The 17,873-nt window shown below is 56.8% G+C and overlaps 1 protein-coding gene across 1 annotated transcript; it reads left to right on the top strand.

Moving 5' to 3' along the window:
- The first annotated feature begins 1,329 nt into the window (after nucleotides 1-1,329).
- STRA6 (signaling receptor and transporter of retinol STRA6) lies at nucleotides 1,330-16,857 on the top strand. Its single transcript, XM_061349971.1, has 18 exons — nucleotides 1,330-1,642; nucleotides 5,825-5,963; nucleotides 7,518-7,596; nucleotides 8,004-8,089; nucleotides 8,244-8,383; nucleotides 8,548-8,714; nucleotides 8,851-8,976; nucleotides 9,773-9,840; nucleotides 9,985-10,061; nucleotides 10,629-10,690; nucleotides 10,956-11,136; nucleotides 11,878-11,953; nucleotides 12,019-12,152; nucleotides 13,325-13,442; nucleotides 13,593-13,694; nucleotides 14,492-14,655; nucleotides 15,475-15,612; nucleotides 15,883-16,857. Exons 2-18 carry the CDS (start codon nucleotides 5,851-5,853, stop codon nucleotides 16,059-16,061), a joined length of 2,010 nt encoding a protein of 669 aa, XP_061205955.1. The 5' UTR covers nucleotides 1,330-1,642; nucleotides 5,825-5,850; the 3' UTR covers nucleotides 16,062-16,857.
- The last annotated feature ends 1,016 nt before the right edge of the window (nucleotides 16,858-17,873 follow it).

The raw sequence follows: 17,873 nt of genomic DNA, 5'->3' as shown, positions 1-17,873 counted from the left end.
AATCTCAATGCTCCAGCACCTTATCCATTGTTACAGGGCTAAACAGGCTCAGGACATCAGCGCATACATGGAGATGACACTTCTCCATAAGCAGAAAAGGGATCTGGGAGACTGTGCATGATGTAGGGAAGAGACCAAGGATGTATGTGGTAAGGAGCTCTGCACCCTTCAGGAGCTGCTTAGGGCTGGGAGAGGTGTCTGAAGCAGGAAACCCATCCTGTGTCCATAGCTACCCAGCACAAGCAGCAGCACTGAGGGATGCCACTGAGCTTCTGGTTCGCCCACATCTTGTGGGGCTTTTCCCAGCCTAGCACCTTGAGTCAAAATGCCAGGCTGCTGGAATACCGACTTTCTGCAGGGCATTAGAGTGCCTTGAGGTGTTTTGGTAGCAACAAAGCCCTCCCATGGCTGGTGTGCATCTGTGTAGTGATCACTTTGCTAGACCAGGATGGACACTGCTGGAATAGTTTTGTTGGAGGGGGAACCCTGTGACTCTGAATTCCAGCCTTTTCCAGCTCTTCTAAACCCTTCCCCAATCCCTCAGCTTTCGCAGGAAGCAATCCCAGGGAAGGGAGTTAAAAACACCCCAACCAACCAACCACCCAACCAACCAAGCCTGCAGGTCAGTTTGTTCAGCATTGCCACAAGGTTTTGGCTAAAAATTAAGCTAAATCTTCAACCTTGATTAATTTTCCTCCGCTGCGCTTGCTGTCACATGTATGTCACTTACATGTCACATGCTGTGTGTGTATTTGTCCAGATTATAGCCTTTGCTTGTAAACTGCTGTCTCCTCACTGAGTGTAGCCAGTGGGAAGGATGTGTTGGCCAAGGAGAAGATGGATAAAGACAGTGTGGCAAGGTTACCTGTTCCTCCCAGCTGCCTGCACCCACTCCTGGGGCAAAGCATCCCCCAGAGCATCCCTTTCTCACCTTCTCCAGGCTGTTTCCCACTGCTGTGCGCCCATCACTCTCTGAGCTCTGGGCGGTATCTGGCCATTTCCAAGGGGGATGCTTTGGTGATGGTGTACCCCAAGCTTGACCCAACCCCAAACTTCCCTTCCCTGTTCCAAACCCTCCCAAATCACACACAGGAGACAAACCCAAACAAAGCCACAGGATTTGGGTGAAGGATCGGGCTCCGGGTCCTACACCCATTCAGAGCTGGCCCTTTGCTTTATCCCAGGAGGAAGCGGCGATGTTTGCATCCCATGGATGGGGAACACACAGCAGCACCTCAGCCCCTTGGGCTCCCCCGTTAAACCTCAGCCCAGGCTCGGAGGGAGCAGCCACAACCCAGCTGAGCCTGCGGAGAGCTGGGGAAGAAGGGGGCTGGCCCAAGCTGCCTCCTGTGCCGAAAAGCTCTGCCTAATCAAAGGGAGAGCGGAGCACGGGGTTGGTTGCTTTTCGTTTCCTAAACCCCAGGGTGGCCCCCAGCCAAGGCCTCCTGGCGATGGAGGGGATAAAGTTCCCTGAGCCTCGGCAGCCTCCGCGCTCCCGGTGCGCTGAACTTTGCCTCTAAGTTTGCTTGGCTGCATCCGCGCCTGATGCTTTAGACCCCGCTCAGCGAGGCCACGCTTCTCCTGGGACCCCCATCGGGCCAAGCCTCTGGTGCCCTGCCAGGAGGTCGCTGGGTGGAAGAAGGTAACTTCTTTTTGTTGTCTTTCGTCTTCTCCCCCTCCTTTTCCATCCTTGCAAACTTGGCATCATGAGCCTGGGGGGTTGCTTGCACCAGGTTGTGAATGGGAGCTTCAATCTACAGCAAATGGGGGGGGGGGGGGGGGTGTGATGGGGGCAAATCCTGCTCTGGGGCTGTAGGACTCACATCCTCCCCAAATCTCAGCCCTGCCCTTAAGCAGGGATTTTGCTTCCCTGTTGGGAAGCAATCCGGGGGGCGGAAGGGGGGAGCTTTTCCTGGGGATGCTCTCTCCCCCCAGCATGGCAGGAGGGGAGGTTATGGGGTGCTCTGCCCCTAAGCCTCCCCCCAGCGCTGCTCTCCGTGCCATGGATGGCTTTGTCAGCAGGTTTTGGGTGCAGTTCTGCTAACTCCTGACACAGCAGAGGGGCTGTGTGTGCAGCAGGTGCCACTGCCTTTGCTTTAAAATGAAGGGGTCGGGGAGGGGGGGGGTGTCTCAGGAGCCTAAAAATCACCTTAAACAGCCTCCTCTGCTTAGATCTTGAAGCTTTGGAAGTGCAAAAGGGGCTTCTTTGGCTTTGTGGGGAGAGTGTTTGTGATCTCTGTGGGGGATTTATTATCTGCAGGCTCCAGCTTGCAGGGAAAGGGTTTGGGAAGGGCTGGAGTGGCTCCACGGCTGAGGTCGGGGTGCAGGAGGGATGCAGGGGAGAAGCGGTTTGGGTCGGATGAGAACCGGCTTCACGGAGCTGGGCGGAGGGAGGAAAACGCTGTCGGAGCGGGATGAGAAACTTCCCCCAGCCCTTTCAATGCCCCGGGCAGGGGCTTTCCCGAGGGGATGGAGGCAGCCGCAGGCTGGGATGCGGTCACCGGCTTCCCGCATCCCTCAGCAGTGCAGTGAGCTGAGCGTTCCCGGTGCCCCGGGGCTGAAGGGTGAGCGGCCGCTTCCCGGAGGTCCCAGGCTCCGGCTGGATGGTCCAGAGAGTGTCTGTGTGTGTGTGGGCTCCTTGGCACTTGTGTTTGGGGAAGCTGGGAGCAGCATGGGATCGGCACGCTGGGAAAAGGGCTGCTTTCCCTGCAGGATGATCAAAGGCTGCAGGAAGCTCCAGGCAAGGGCTGGACCTGGCATCTTTGGTGCTTGGGTGGCTCCAAGGTCACCGGTGGAGGGAAGGGATGGGACCGACTGTCCCCTTGCCCTTCCTGGCTGGGAGGATGCAACCCCCCTGTTCTCATCTCATGTTGGGGCTGGGGCTCTGAGTGTGGTGGATTTGGGGATGAAGTTGGCTGGCTCAGCTTGTGCTGATGTGACACCAGGCTTTGTATCTCCGAGCATCATCCGGACCTGCTAAACCCACCTTTGAGAATGCCATCTTCCCTTCGATATCTCTAAACCATCCCTGTGCTACCTGGCTCTGCGGGGACCTGCGTGGCTCCTGAATGGCAATTGAATTAGAGGAGATCTCACTTAAACAACTTCCCCCCCCCAACACCACTCCCTGAGCAGTTGTGCAATGAGATCTTTATCACTTTTATTAAAAGCTGTACATAAGGCATCACCATTAGGTTGAATGGGAGGAGGGAAGGGGGGGTCATTCCCTTAGGACTCCCTTATTCTCTTCCCCCCTTCCCCAGTTTAATTCATAGTGGTGGGATGCAAAAGCTCCCCAGAGAGTGATGGATAGTGGGAAATGAAGAATATGAAGGAGCTTTATTGAAGCCATCAATCTCAGGCTCGGCTGCTGCGATCAAAGGCCCGGTCTGTTCCAGCAGAGGTTATGTGGAGGAGCAAAGGGATCCGGTTTCGGGGAAGCCCAGGGCACAGAGGGGTTGCTGATCCCGCTGATCCCACCTGCTTTTCCTTCTCCTTCCCTCCCCTGACACTGGGATTTGCAGGAATAGGGAGGTGTCTCCTCTATCACAGCATCAGCCCTGTTGGCCAGGGCAATAACAGACCCATTGGGGACCACGCTTACATATCCCCATGTCACAGCATCACTTGTTCAGCCTCACACTGCGCTGGCTCACCTGATGGTGATGGGTTTCAGCAGATGGGTTGGAGGCTCTGGAGCACCTCCTGATTTCTGCAGACTATTCACAGTGATGACCAAGATGCTGCCACGCTGCTTGTTGGGCCACAATGATGGGTTGGTGACCTAGACTGGGACTGGATCCATCTCATGAAGAGGAGTGGGATGGGATGAAGGACTTGAAGGTGGTGCTGGGAAGGTGTGGACCCATCTTGCTCTCATCCCCAGCCAGAGATGGGCAGCAAAGCCCTGGGGGTGTGTATGTGGCTATGAGCAGGGATGTGCTGGAAGGGACCTCGCACACCACCCAGGGAGCTTCTCAGCTTGCTCTCATGATGCTGCCGCCCAGTGCAGATGCAGGCTGTGGCTTGCCTGCAGGGCTCCCTATGGCTGTGTGTACCATGCCCCTGGCTGGGCCTTTCCCTTCTTTCCTTCCTGCTTTTCTGTGCCTTCCGTGTCCCCGAGAGGCTGCACACCTGAGCACTGGCAATGTGGCTCGGCCAGAGGTGGATCATCTCAGGTAATGGCAGGACTGGTGGGTGGTAAATCTTGCTTTCTGCTGGTTGCCCTTCCTTGGGTGACCCCACGAGAGGGGCACAGGCAATCCCTTGGTGGCTTTTGGAGCTGGTTCCTCACCCAGATGCTGCTTGGTGGGGGAAAACTGCATCCCCAGAAGGATGCTGCTCACCTCCCTAAACCCCAACCCCAGCTTCCAAGCCCTGGCAGCCTTTGGTGACCAGTGGGAGGAGGAAGGGGCTTGCAGACTTGTGCGCATTGCCATGAACTTTACAAGCTCCTTCTACCTTTTTACTGAGTGCTGCATTCCTGGGAGGTGAGGTCAGAGCTGCTCCCCTGCACATGCAGAGCCAGGGGATGGCTGGAGAGTTGATAGCTTGAGGCTGGGATGTGCTGGGTGGGTTGAAGATGGGGTCTGGGGTCCATCTGATTTGGATGCTCTGCTGGGGCTGGGGTGTCCATTCTTCCTCCAGTGGGGAGCGGGGTGGTGGTTGTGGCACCCTGATGGTCGTGAACCAAATGCTGGCATAAGGGGGACCTGCAATCGAGTTGAGTTTTGCCCCTATGGGAAGGGAGGTGAAGGTCCCAGGTCTCATGTCCTGACCTAAAGAGCCCTGGAGGGGAGCCGGAACCTGGCTGGGGACATGATCCCCAGTGAAACATCAGATCATGGTGCAGTAGGGCCATGGTGGTGAGTGCCATTTGTCTGTTCAGAGATGGGGCTGCCTGCAGGGCCACAATCTTGGTTCAGGGAATCTCTTTGAAGCTGATGTGCTGTATCCATCATGGTCCCTGGTGAACACCAGCTGTACAAACAGCAGCCCTGAGCAGAGCTGCTGGCTCAGCCATCCATCTCCTACCCACACCCTCAGAGCAGCCCTGGCAGTGCTGGATGTGTCCCTTGTGCTGTGGGATGAGGTGTCCCCAGGTCCTGGGCTGGCTTCTGGGGCTTGGAGGCTGCTCTGAGCATCACTGCCTGGCACCTGGGGATACCTTTGGGCACTGCCTTCCCCATAGCTGTGATAGATGGGCACGTTGCAGCTTGTGCAGTGTAGCTCTGGGACAGAGCAGAGGGTGTGGGGCCGTCTGAGCCAAAGTCATCAAGGAATAGTGGGGAGAAGGAGAGATGAGGACTTGTTGGCTCTGGCACCGCAACAAAGCCTCCTTCCTTCTCCTTGCTGCACAGGGATGGGGCTGAGGCTTCCTCCTGGGGCTGGGGGGTGTTGTGGCACAGAGGGACATTGGGGACAGGGGTCACGGCTGGGAGATGGCGTCCTCCCTTTGCCAGCCTGTGCTGCTGAGCCCCATGCTTGACCCTTGCGCTGGTTTCGGAGCCGTCGGCATAAAGGCTGCCCCGCAACCCAAACAAAGGCTCCGAGCCTATCAGCATCCCGAGCCGGGACCATGAGGTGTCCCCGGAGCGCTCGGGGAAGGGGGGTTCATCCCTTCTGCCTCCTTCTGAGTCCAGATAAAAGCTGGATCCTTGGAGGCACGGCTGGGTTTGGAAGGCTCCCAGTGCCTGCTCCCTCCCTGTCTGCGGGAGGGACCCGAGGACATAAAGCCTCTTGGCTCAGCACCTCTATCCCTTCATTTCCAAGAACCCAGGAGGACTCACCTTGCCTCCAGCTGCCTCTCCCCATTGCTCCCCAGCCTAAAGAGGGAGGAAGGAGACAGCCATGGCAGCCAACAGCTCCGGTGGGATGCAGGATGCTCCTCTGGACAGCACCGATGACCTCGCTTCTGACTGGTACATCTATGAAACCATGGAGCCAGCCGTGCCACAGGATGAGTAAGTGTCCAGCCCTGCCGGTGGGTGCCACGTGTCCCCTGTCCCTGCTGGGTCACCCTGGGCAGTAGCCAGCCTCCTGCCCAGCTGCCGCATCCCCTTGTTGTGGAGCAGCATCCCCTGAGCACCAGTCCCAGCATTTATGACTGGGAGAGCGGGAGGTGATGGAAAAGGCTCTTTTGGGCCACCTAAAACTGCTTCATTCCTTTATGGGTGCTTGTCCCAGGGATGGGAACCCAGGGCTCAACCTCACAGCAAGGACCTGGCACTTCATATCCTTACCAAGGCTAAAGGAAGTGCTACAGGGAGGGGAAACTGAAGCATGGAGCAGCAGGGTGATCTATCCAATGTGAAGATGGGCATCCCAAGGCCCATCTATCAGCACCTATTGTCCCTCTGTTGACTTAATCCTCTCTGAGTTTTATACCACTCAGTTGACTGGTACCCAACCCAGAGGGCCAGCAGGAGGAGATCCCAGTGTTGACCAGCTCAAAGGGATCCTCCTTGCCCTTAATCTTTCACATTGTGCTCTGGCTTTAGGTGCTGAAGCCCAAAAAGGGGTTTGGTGTCCCTGTGCTCTCAATGTTACGGGTGTGTGCTCTGGATTTCCAGAGCTGGGATATTTTTGGACACCAGGAATTTTCTGCCCTATCCAAGGGCAGGGAAAAGAAGTCTGAAATCGGAGCTTTGCTAATGTCAGCTGGTCCTATACAGCCTTTACTGGCAGGCTGGGGACAGCCTTGGATATGGGATACCTGAGGAATCCTCATTCCACTCTCAGACCCTTCCCTGCAGCTTTGCTCCTGTCTCTGCCCACCCCATGAGCATGAGGGCTCGTGTGGGCTCCCCCACTGTGTGTTATGGGGCTCAGGATGCCCGGCTCCCTGGCACAGGGATTTGCAGCCAGCACAGTCCCTCCTGGCCTTGGGAGAGCAGCAGGGCTGCGGCACAGCAGAGATTAAGGGATGCTGTGGAGGCCAGAGAGGGAATAAATAAAGCAAAGCCTGGCACATCTGCTTGGCCTTGGCTGGCTGGGGATGCAGCGCTGGATGCGGCATCACCAACCACAGGCTTCCATCGCCTCTGCTGTCCCACAGCTCTGGGGCTGGTCCCTATCCCATGGGAAAGGCGCTGAAACACCCTCCAAGGGGCCTTCAGCCTCTCAGATGGCATTTAACAAGTGCAGTGCCTTAGGTAGCAGGAACTGCTCTGTGCAGGCTGCATCCCTTGAAAAGGCACAGCTAGGGTGGAAATAAGAGAGGTCAGCTGGGCTTCATCCTTCCTTGCTGATCTCCTGTTGCTTCTCAGTATCACTGTTTGTGGAAGGAGGTCACCCAGACCCTATGGGGATCAGCCTGGGGCTGTTCCTGGGTGTTATCTTTATTGCTTGCTTGATGGTAAGTTATCTTGTGAGGGTGACTTCACCCCTGGCTGTGTAACCCAGCTCTTTGGAGGTTTACCCCTTCTGGCCATCAGACGAAAATCCCTGCTGCATCTTTGCTTTGCCCTGTTGGGACTAAATACAACAGCACATGATTGCCTTTTTCCCCTTTGTAGCATGTTTCCCAGTGTAATTCCAGACTGTGACCCCACCATTTCTCCCAGACTGTATCACATCTGCATGGCGCCCATCTCCGTAAGTACCTGCCACATCCCATGGGATGAGTTATTTGCCCTGATGTTGTATTTGCTGCCCCCCAGCTCGGGCCATGCCCATCTACTCCCATATACCATGTCTGGGCTCTTCAGCTTGAGCTGGAGCGAGGTTTGAGCTGGGCTGCTCTAACACGGGACTCAAGCATCCCTAGACTGTAATCAATAGAAAGCTTTGGTTTATTTCCATAGCATGGTCCCAGTGAGGTGTCAGAGCCTGTAACTCATCAGAACAGGTTGAGAAGCACCTTGCTTCAACCATGGCTGGATAGAGGTTGTTGGGTGGAGGTGGTGTCTCCCTGGAGGTTCCCATCACATCGCAGCACCTCCAAATGCCCCCCCAAATACCACCCCATGTATTTAGTGCTCCCTCGGTTGGGTTTCTGGCAGCTGGCCGTGCTCCTGGGCTTGTCCTTGCTGGTGAAGCGCAGGCGTCTCCACCGGAGCTGCTGGAATGGTGTCCCAGGACTGCTCAGGTACCCGGTCCCCAGGGTCCCCATCACCCTGCAGCCAAGTGGGTGGAGGGATGCTGTGGTGCAGCACAGGACCTAAACCATCTCTGCGGCAGAGGATGGTGAGGACAGGGTGCCCATGGCCTGGTGGAGGGCTCATTGCTTCCTCGCCCTGCAGCCCAGCCAACTTCCTGGAGGAGGAAGGCAACCGCGGGCTGGTGGCTGCAGTGTTCGGCATCCTCTTCTCCTCCCTGTGCGTGCTGGTCTTGGACACGGACCCTCTGCCGCTCATCACCCACTCCTCCCAGAGCACCCGGGGTAAGGCCAGCACCCTCCTGCCCTGTGAGCATCCAGTCCTCCCCACCCAGGAGGTGTGAAGCTTTGGGTGTCAGCCTGAGCAGCCTGTTCACCCTGGTCCCTACTGAGAGCGCTGCTTCTTGCCTGTTTTGCTCTCCCTCCTCTTTTCCCGTTGTACCATCCAGAGTATTGGAAGATCCTGGCTTTGCTCTACTACCCTGCCTTCTACTACCCCCTGATGGCCTGTGCCACCGTCCGGCACAGGGCCAGCTACCTCATGGGCTGCCTGCTCTCCTGGTGCCACTGCGTGGTCCACATCTGGCAGAAGGTGGATTGTCCCCAGTCACCAAAGGTATGGGTCCCACTGCCTGGGGAAGGAGCAGGGAGGCTGCTGCGCCCAAGGCTTTCTCATCACCTCCTTCAAGGGACATTAAGGTGTCACCCACCCAGGACTGGGGTGGGATGGTGACATCTCTGCTTCTCCCCAGATATACAGGTACTACTCCACACTCTCTTACATCCCCATCATCCTCTGCCTTGTGCTCTTAAGCCTTTGGTACCCAGCCCTGCTCATCAAGAGCTTCACCGGGCAGGAGGAGACCTTGGATAAGGAGGTAATGTAGATCTATGGGGTGACTCAGTGGGGATGAATGGGAGAGCCCTCTGATGGACCTGCATGGTTTTGGGGGTTCCCGTGCCCCACAAGATCTCTGCCTGCCTTGGTACTGGGAGAACTGGGTGCTCCTAGGCCATGTGGTCCCCACTTTGCTCCAGCACTGGGAGCTGCCTCCCCTCCATCCCTCTTTTGATGGCAGGGGTGGCGGCTCTTTTTATCTCCTTGGATTTGAAGAGGGAGTGGGAAATCCATCTTTGGAGTAAACTCCTTAGTACAAGAGGCTTAAAGCATCAATACATCCTGTTCAGGCCGGGACTGGGGTTGCCTTGTTTTCCCAACACGCTGGATAATCCCCAGCCCTTTGGGAAATGCCGGGGCTTTGTTGGGAAGAGAGGAGGAAAAACCTACTTCAGAATAAGCAGCCAGCCCAAGTGTGGACTGAAGTGACCCCAGGCCCTTGGTGGGAGCTGGCTGATGGGAATGGGGGGTTTCAGCTGTCCTACTGGTATGCCTGCGTTTGGGCTGCTTTGCTGATGGGAACAAGGCACATTCACTTCCACCTTCTGTGGTGCTGGAAGATGTGCTGCCAGCACCATTCCAACACGTTCATTATGGCTGGGAGTCCATCATCCCTGTGGGTGCTGTGGGGCATCATGTGTATGGCTGGGGCAGGAGATGGCTGCTAGATGGGATGCAGATGCTCTGGCCCCCCAGAAGGCAGAGCCACCTCTCCCTGCTTACTGTGAGCACACTCCTGTGCTCAAAGCAGGTGACTTATTGCTGCTTTCCTGAAGGTGCCAGGGAGAGGTTATTACAAGAAGTACCTGAAGGCTGTCCTGTCCAAACGCCCCCAGAAGGGGAGGTAAGGATAACATAGCATTGCCATAGCGATTCCCATTGCCCATAGCGATTCCCATAGCATTGCCCCATCAGTGATTCACAGCGGGGGCAGAGAGGCTCCCTGCTCCCAAGGGACGCATTTCTCACCCTCCTTTTCCTCCTCCAGCTCTGCAAAGCTCGAGGAGAGCCTCCTGTCCAGGGTGCAGACGTACTTAGGCTCCTACATCTATGCTCCTGAGGAAGGTTGGCTGCGGCGCGGGCTCCCCACACTGCCTGCATCCCATTCCCGGGACAGCAAATGCCTTTCCTGGCTCCTTCCCCAAAGCAGCCGTGTCCTGGCTATGCACACACTGCTGTGCTCCGGGGTGGGAAGCAAGGGACCCCGCCATGGGGTATGGGTGGGCTCAAGCAGTGAGGTTCAGGTGTGGGTTGTGCTCAGAGTGCAGCCTGGTGCTTCATGAGGATGTGATAAAATCCCTGAGCGGAATAGGGAAGCGTTCCTTGCCCCCTTCACCCATGGGAGGAGCAGGGGCTGTCCCAGAGGGTGGCACCCTGAGGACAGGGCTCCCCATGCAGCATGAACCTGGATTCTGTGACCAGGTTTCAAGGGATTGTGGAGTACGGAGACACCGCTCCCAGCTAGATCCCTGTGGAATTGCTCTCAATAAATCCCAATTACTACTTGACAGCCCTCTCCCAGTGCTCTCACTGGGGTGTTTGCCTTAGCTCCTGGCTTGGCTGGACCTGCAGCCTGCTCCACTCTTTCCTTGTGATCCCACATTCCAGCTCCTCTCCAATTCTTCCTCACAGGTTTCCGGATCCCACTGAAGCTCGTCCTGTCCATGACCACAGCCATGATCGCTGTCTACCAGGTGATGCCAATGGTTAAATGCCAAGCAGAACCCCCTCCCTTCCTTGTTTTGTGTGTCCTCCTGAGGCAGAGGAGCCCAGAGGGCATTGCCACACCACACTTTTGCCTATCAGAATGGTATTTGCATGCCTTGAGGCATTACCACCCCTCATGGCAGCTGGCCCAGTGCTTCCAGGGCTCAGGCAGCCTTAAATCCTTAAGCCAAGGCGATGGCTCAGCAATGGGATGCCGTGACCCGGGGCTCACGTGGCACTGCTCCTGCACAGGTCGCCCTCCTGCTCCTGGTGGCCGTCATCCCCACCATCCAGATCATCCGGGCAGGAATGACGAAGGACATCGTGGTGCTGTTGGTCCAGTTTGGCTTGGTGCCCTCGGAGAGCCCCGCTGCCCCTGGTGACATGGAGAAGGAGCTCAGGACCGTCAAGTACTACCTGTGGTCACTGGAAGGTGGGCTCCCTGCTGGGCCCTGCATCCAGAGGTGGTTTCTGGAGGGTTTCCCAATGTACCAGGGAGGTTTCCGGCCCGGAGGGTGGTCCAGGAAGCTGGATGCTGATGGAAAAGCTTCCAGGAGGAGTTGAACCCAGCTGCTGAAGCCGCAGCCGTGCAGACATGAAAGCAGCCGTGGATGCCTGGTGCCAAGGCAGCGATGCGCTGCAGATGCTGCCCTTCAGCTGCGGGCTTTGAGATGGGCTGGAATCAAGCAGATGGCCCTGGATGGGGGATGTGGGGATGGCAGGGGTGCCCCCTCCCTCCATGGTGTACCTTGGGGTACCACCAACCTCGAGGTTATGTCTTTTTCCAAGTCACCAAATCCCTCTCATCCTCTTTCCCCCCTCCCAACATCTCCACCTCTCCTACCAAACCCTTCTCCCTCTTGCATTTACCCCGCAGCATCTCCTTGGCTCTCTCCATCTCACTGCCTGCTTATTACAGCTTTTTCAGCACTCAGCTGACCCAACTGCTTTATTTCTCCTGGGTGCTTGTCTTTCCCCTTCCCTTTCACTGCCTCACCAACTCACCTGGGAGATGGAGATCCCTGTGTCACAAAGAGGGTAGGGGTTGAAATTGAGGCATGGGCACATCCATCACGTGCCCCCCGGCCATGCTCTTGAGATAGGTTTTGCAGTCAAATCCCATTGTGTGGATGGCCACAGCCATAGCCCATCATCTCCCCCTGCTCCTCTGCAGTGTGCTACATCTGCTCGCTGGTGCTGTGCTGCCTGCTGACCTGCGCCATGCTCCTGAGGACGCTGGTGATGCACAGGTACAGCATCCTCGCTCCTCTTCCCCTTCCCACCAAGCCAGGATGCAGCTTGCCTGTCTCCCCAGGAGCAACCTGAAGGCTCTGTACCAAGGAGCGGTGCTGGATGTCTTCTACAAAGCCCATATCCTCCGCCCATCCCGACAAGCCATCGTCTGCTGGATGAGCTTTGCCAGCTTCCAGACAGCTTTTGCCTGCCTGGGTAAGGGGTGCTGGGGCAGGATGGGGTGGGTGGATGGGGGTGGACCCCCACCTTGCACATCATACCCAGCGTTTGAGCATCTTGTCCCCCTTTCTTGTCCCGTTTCACAAAGGGCCAGCTGCAGAGCGGCTTTTGTTCCTCTTTCCCCAAACACAATCTGTCCTCCTGCAGGAAGGACCATGCTGAACACCAAATGGTTGGGAGTTAAAAAGGGAAGGAGGGGGGGAATGGTGACTTGCTTTGGCTCAATCCCAGCTATTTTGATTTGAGAAGCTGTCACAGCATCTCATGCAAAGGACTGTCTGTCTCCTCCGCTCCCAGTCTTCACATCCCAGATGCTCCTCGCTGTGCATCTTCCCCAGCACACCCAGGGTGTCCCTGGGGTGGGGAATGGGGTTTGGACTCCCCAGGGATGAGTGAAGGACATCCAAAGGGGTAGAAATCTTCATTCCACCATGGTCTGGAGCCGCTTTAAGGCTTCTCTGCCCCATGGGAGGTGACACTATGCAGTGATGGATGTGCAATATCCAACCATCTCAGCGCCCCAGGGCCAATCTGAGGGTCCAGGGCGGTGATGGAAGGACAAGGGAGCCCACCATTGGTGACCAACCCTCACAAGAGCAGACCCATCTTGGGGGTAGGTTGCAGAGATCAGTGTGGAGGTAGGAGCTGGGGAGCACCCCAGGAGCTCCTTGCACCCCTTTGCCAGCATGGAGCAGCTTTCCTTTGGCCCCCCAGTACTCAGTGCGGCGCTGGCTGCATCTCACCGTGTCACCACGCTTCTGCCTCCTGCTTAAAGGTCTTGGCTTTCAAGTCATTAAAGCCAAGCAGTGGAGGTGAAGCACGAGCTCCAGCTTAAGGAGCAGCAGCAGCTGCTGATCTGGGTGTGATTTATGATCAGAAATCAGAGCTCAGGCTGATTTCTGTGATGAGGCAGCAGAGTTGCAGCACTGAGTGACGCCTCTTCTCAGCAGGGATAATGGGGGGAGTGATAAGAGAGGCTGAATGTGTAATTAAATCCCATGTGTTGGGAGCAGGGCAGGCAGGGAAGGATCTCACAGCCTTTCTATGGGATTGAAATGAGGCTCAGAAACAAGCATTGGTTGGGGAACGAAAGCAAGAACTTCTTCCATCTTCTGCTTCTCCATCCTCTCCCCGTGTCTCCCTCCCAGGTCTCCTCATCCAGCAAGTGATCTTCTTCATCTGCTCAGTGGGGTTCACCTTCCTCTTCGTCATCCCGCTCCAGTCGGGCACTGACAGTTACCTCTTCAGGATCATTCAGAACATGTGGTGGGTGCTCACAGCCATGGCCACGGTGTGAGATGCTCTGTCAAGGGGAGGCTCTATCTTGGGCTCTTCCAGCTTTGCTGGAGGTTTCTGCCTCTTGGAATGGTGCCTCATGCTTGGGGCCCTCCTCTTGGCCCCTTCCCTCCCACCCAGGCCCTTCTGGTTGACCCTGGTGGTTGCCGTCATTGCGCAGAACCTGGCAGCTCAGTACCAGTTCCTGGAGCAGCATCCCCTCCGGAAGGAGCTCACCAACAGGTACGGGCACGGTGAGGTCCCTGGGGCAGAGCTGATCCCTCTCCAGGTCCAGGGCACTAGGGCTGTGTTGGGTTTACATCTGTCCCTGGTGTTGTGGTGTCCTCCATGGCACAAGCTCAAGGGGGAAACCTGTAGGTTTGAGGGGTCCAAGTGGCTCCATGCTCGCAGAAAGGCTTCTTTAGATGCTTTAGAGGGCCATGGTCCATTGACAGCATTGATTTCAGTGGGGTGAAGTGGGTGAAGTCTATGGAAGTCTATGCCCTGCTCCATCACCCCCATTTGCAAGCCACAAGGGAAGCCCAGATCCCTCAGGATCAGCTGGACTGGTTCAGATGCTGCTGGCAGATGTAGTCCCTTGTACATGGTGTCACTGCTGAAGCTGTCTCCTTAAGCTGAAGACCAGGGTGACACATGGATCTAGGTGTCCAGCCAAGGGATGTCCACCACCTCCACCGCTTGCAGTGAGGTTGATGTAGGCTATTCCAGCCTCCACAGGAGCCAGTGTCCCTCATCCCAAACCACCACACTCATGGTTTATCTCATTTCTAAGTCTTCAAGGAGAAATGGAGACCCTATGTGTGCTGGAAGCTGAGCTTCCCGATGGTGCATCAGGCTGTCCCTCCTCCAAGCGCCTGGAAGGCTGTTTGCTTCTCTCCATGGGATGGAGACACCTCAGATGGGGCCCATGTCTGCTGATGAGGGAGGGAGGCTTGTTTTGGCCGGTGGCTCCTCTGGCAGGGAAGGGCCGTGCTTCCCATCCCATGGTGATTGTGTTCCTTACTCCTCCTCCTCTGCAGGCGAGCTCTGTACATCGCCACCTACCTGCTCTTCCCCATCAACGTGCTGGTGGGCGTCCTGGCTGGGCTCTGGAGGATGCTCATATCCGGCCTTTATAACTCCATCCACTTCTGCCAGCTGGACATCAGCCTGCTGAACCGGGGCGTGGAGACCTTCGACCCAGGTAGGGCATGGAGGGGGCCCTCTGCTGCACCTCTGAACATGGGGGCACTGGGGGCTCCTCCATCACCTGGAGCTGCCTGCACTGAGTGGGGTTTCAAACTGCTCAGAGATGGGCAGGGGGCACAACTGGGGCTTCTGATGCTCGCTTGGTCCTGCTTTTCTACCCATCCCCAACGGGGTGTGATGCTCTTCTGGAGTCCCCTGGGCTTCAGCAGTGCCAGAGCCTGTTCCCATGGGCAGTGAACTCATCTCTCCTGTGCTGAAGGCAGCAGGGAAGGAACATAGAATCAGGGAATGGTTTGGGTTGGAAAAGACCTTAAGATCATTCAGTTCCAACCCCTGCCACAGGCAGGGACATCTTATCACCCAAGGCTCCTGTGCCCAACCTGGCCTTGAGCACTGCCAGGGATGGGGCAGCCACAGCTTCTCTGGGCACCCTGTGCCAGCGCCTCAGCACCCTCACAGGGAAGAGCTTCTGCCTAAGAGCTCAGCTCAGTCTCCCCTGTTTCAGTCTGAACCCATCACCCCTTGTCCTATTGCTCCAGTCTCTGATGAAGAGTCCCGCTCCAGCATCCTTGTAGCTTCCTTCGGGCACTGGAAGCTGCTCTGAGGTCTCCACACAGCTGAACAGCCCCAGTGTTCTCCTTTCCTCTGCTTTTCCTGCTGGGATTTTGGGAACAGCTCTGAAGGCAAAGCAGCTCTGGCTGTGCAGAGATGGAGCCCAGCAAATAACCCTCCCCTCTGCTCCAGGGCAGGAGGAAGGGGAGAGCCATGAAGCCTGGCCCTGTTATTTCACTCACTGTGGGCTGTGTCCCCCCAGGCTACCACACTTACTGCCACTATCTGAAGATTGAGGTCAGCCAGTCCCACCCGGTGATGAAAGCCTTCTGCTTGCTGCTTCTCCAGCTGGCCAGACCTGAGGGGCCACCAGGGCTCCAGGCAAGCAACGTGGAAGAAGGTGAGACCTTCCCCTGCCCATCCAGGGTGATGCATGGCCAACACCATGGGGCAGCATCATCGCGGTCGGGTTTGCTGCTCCTCTAGAGATGCTGATGGTGCCTATGGGTAAAGGGGCCATTGGGGTTGTGGCTGTCGCATGTGATCATCTCCATCCTAGGAGCTACTCCTGTTCCTCTGATGTGCAAGGGCGCAAGAGGGCTCCTATGGGTGTAGATGGGAGCGAGGGGAAGCTGGGGCTGAAGCCGCTCATCCTCCCCTCTCCTCGCAGGCATCCAGCTGATGCAGCACAAGCAGGCGGCTCCGAGCAGAGCCCGGTTCAAGCAGAGCCGAGCCCGCTGGTGGTTGGCTTACACCCTCCTCAACAACCCCGCGCTGACTGCCTGCAGGAAAACCGCCCTCTGCGACCCCACGGCCAACGGCACCCAGCTCAGCACCCCCCAGCCCTGACCTCCAGGGACCCCCCCACCTCTCTCTGCCTCCCACACGCACTCCATCCCATCCCCGTCTCCCACTGACTCTCCTCCTGTGCTGGAGGGAGCTTTGGGCACCTCCTGCCCCTCCCCAGCAGTGATGGGGGCTGGTTTGTAGCTTTAGGTCCATGCTGAGCCACTACCATGGTGCAGAGGTGAGGACAAACGGGTCACCTCCAAGCCTGACCTGGATGGAGAAGGGCTGAGGAGCCAAGCTGAACCCTTCAGCCATCTCAAGCGTCTTAGGAGTCACTCCTGCAATGAGCCCACCAGTTCTCAACAGTTCTCTTTCTGACATATGGCACGGCTGGGACCAGTCCCCAGCACCAGGGGAGAAAGGAGAGAGGGAGAATGGGTGTGCATGGGTGTGTGGAAGGGTCCTCATCCAGACTGAGCATGAGGAACTACCCCCATCTCAGTGTGGTGTTCCCATGGAGAAGGTCCCTACTGCCAACCCCATCCCCAGCTTCTCCCTTTCATTTCTGATCCTGGCTCCCCTTACTTGACCCTGGAACCCCTTTCCCCCCAGTTTTGTGAGGGCTAAAACCCCATCCCCTCCGGGCTGTGAGGTTGCAGACCCAGTTGGGTTCTGCTCCCCATAACTCGTGACCTGGTGCCTCTTGCTGCCACCCCTTGTTTTGTTCCAAGCCAGCAGTTCCCCGGGGCTGGTGCCCCTCCAAGTGAGCTGAGCTTGAACCCATAGAAAGCAGTTTTACACCTCACTTGGCCCTGCTGAGGCCAGGAAGGTTAATAAATCACATACCTCATTCCTATGCTTGGGTGTGCTTGGTGTCCATGCCCAAGTAAACCAGACGGGACAGGGGGGCTGTCTCTGGGTGATGTTTGGGTCTCACCTTGCTCAGCAGGGGCTCTGTGGTACGATCTGCTTGACCTGCGGGTGATGGAACCAAAGCAGATCCTCACCTAATGCAAAGCTGCTCAGTTTGCTTTCCCATCAAAACTTTTGGCCCTAACCCATGATTCCCATGAAGGATATGCACTGAAACTGGACATACAGTAACTGAAGCCCCAAAGGTAGGTGTCCAAGGTGGTGTCGGATCACCTCCTCCCATGATGTGTTCCTTAACCCTGCCTTCGTTGGCTGGAAGTGTCAGCCCAACCAGGGTCCTTGGTAGGTGTCCTGGCATCTCCCCACACCATTGAAGCTGGGTGGGCACCAACCCTTTCCCCAGGAGCCTAACCCTGCTGCCTTTCTATCCTAGCAAAGAGACAGGGGCGAGTCCCTGCCTTCATCTGGAGCTGCCCCAAGGGCCGCTCGGTGCACTTGGATGCTCAAATCCCTGTCCCATTCCCTGCCCGCTGAACAAACAGGATTAAACCCACTCTCTTCTGATGGGATTTGAACACTGCCTGGCACATAGCACATCATCACCAACCTGGGTGACAGCCGTGGCACCCCAGGGCTGTTTCCTTCTTAAGACAGCAGAAGCCCAAGGGGCAGGTCCTGCTGCTCCCCCTGGGCTTCACACTGTGAGTGCAGGAGAGATGCGGTGCTGGGTGTCCTATGTGTACCCGGCTGAAGTGATGCCCCAAGGCAGAGGTTGCACATTCCCCTTGCAGCCCATCCCATCTCCAGCCTCGGGGGCTTTGGAGGCAGCCTTGGTAATCCCTAAAACCTTTGGCAGCCCTGGGCCATGGGTGGAGCTGGATTTCAGCATCTGTTTACACAGCCCTGCCCAAGGCTTCCTGGAGATGTCTTGGCAGGAGGGGCCTTCTCTGATTTGCTTGTTTTCTTTCCCTTCTTTGACATAAGCAGCGTGCCCTGGGG

Source organism: Neopsephotus bourkii, unplaced genomic scaffold, assembly GCF_033783945.1.
Source record: "Neopsephotus bourkii isolate Nb327-2 ecotype Australia unplaced genomic scaffold, CSIRO-AGI_Nbou_v1 NB_463, whole genome shotgun sequence".
NCBI lineage: Eukaryota > Metazoa > Chordata > Aves > Psittaciformes > Psittacidae > Neopsephotus > Neopsephotus bourkii.
Note: the sequence above shows the minus strand (reverse complement) of the source record. Positions and strands in the feature narration are given on the sequence as shown.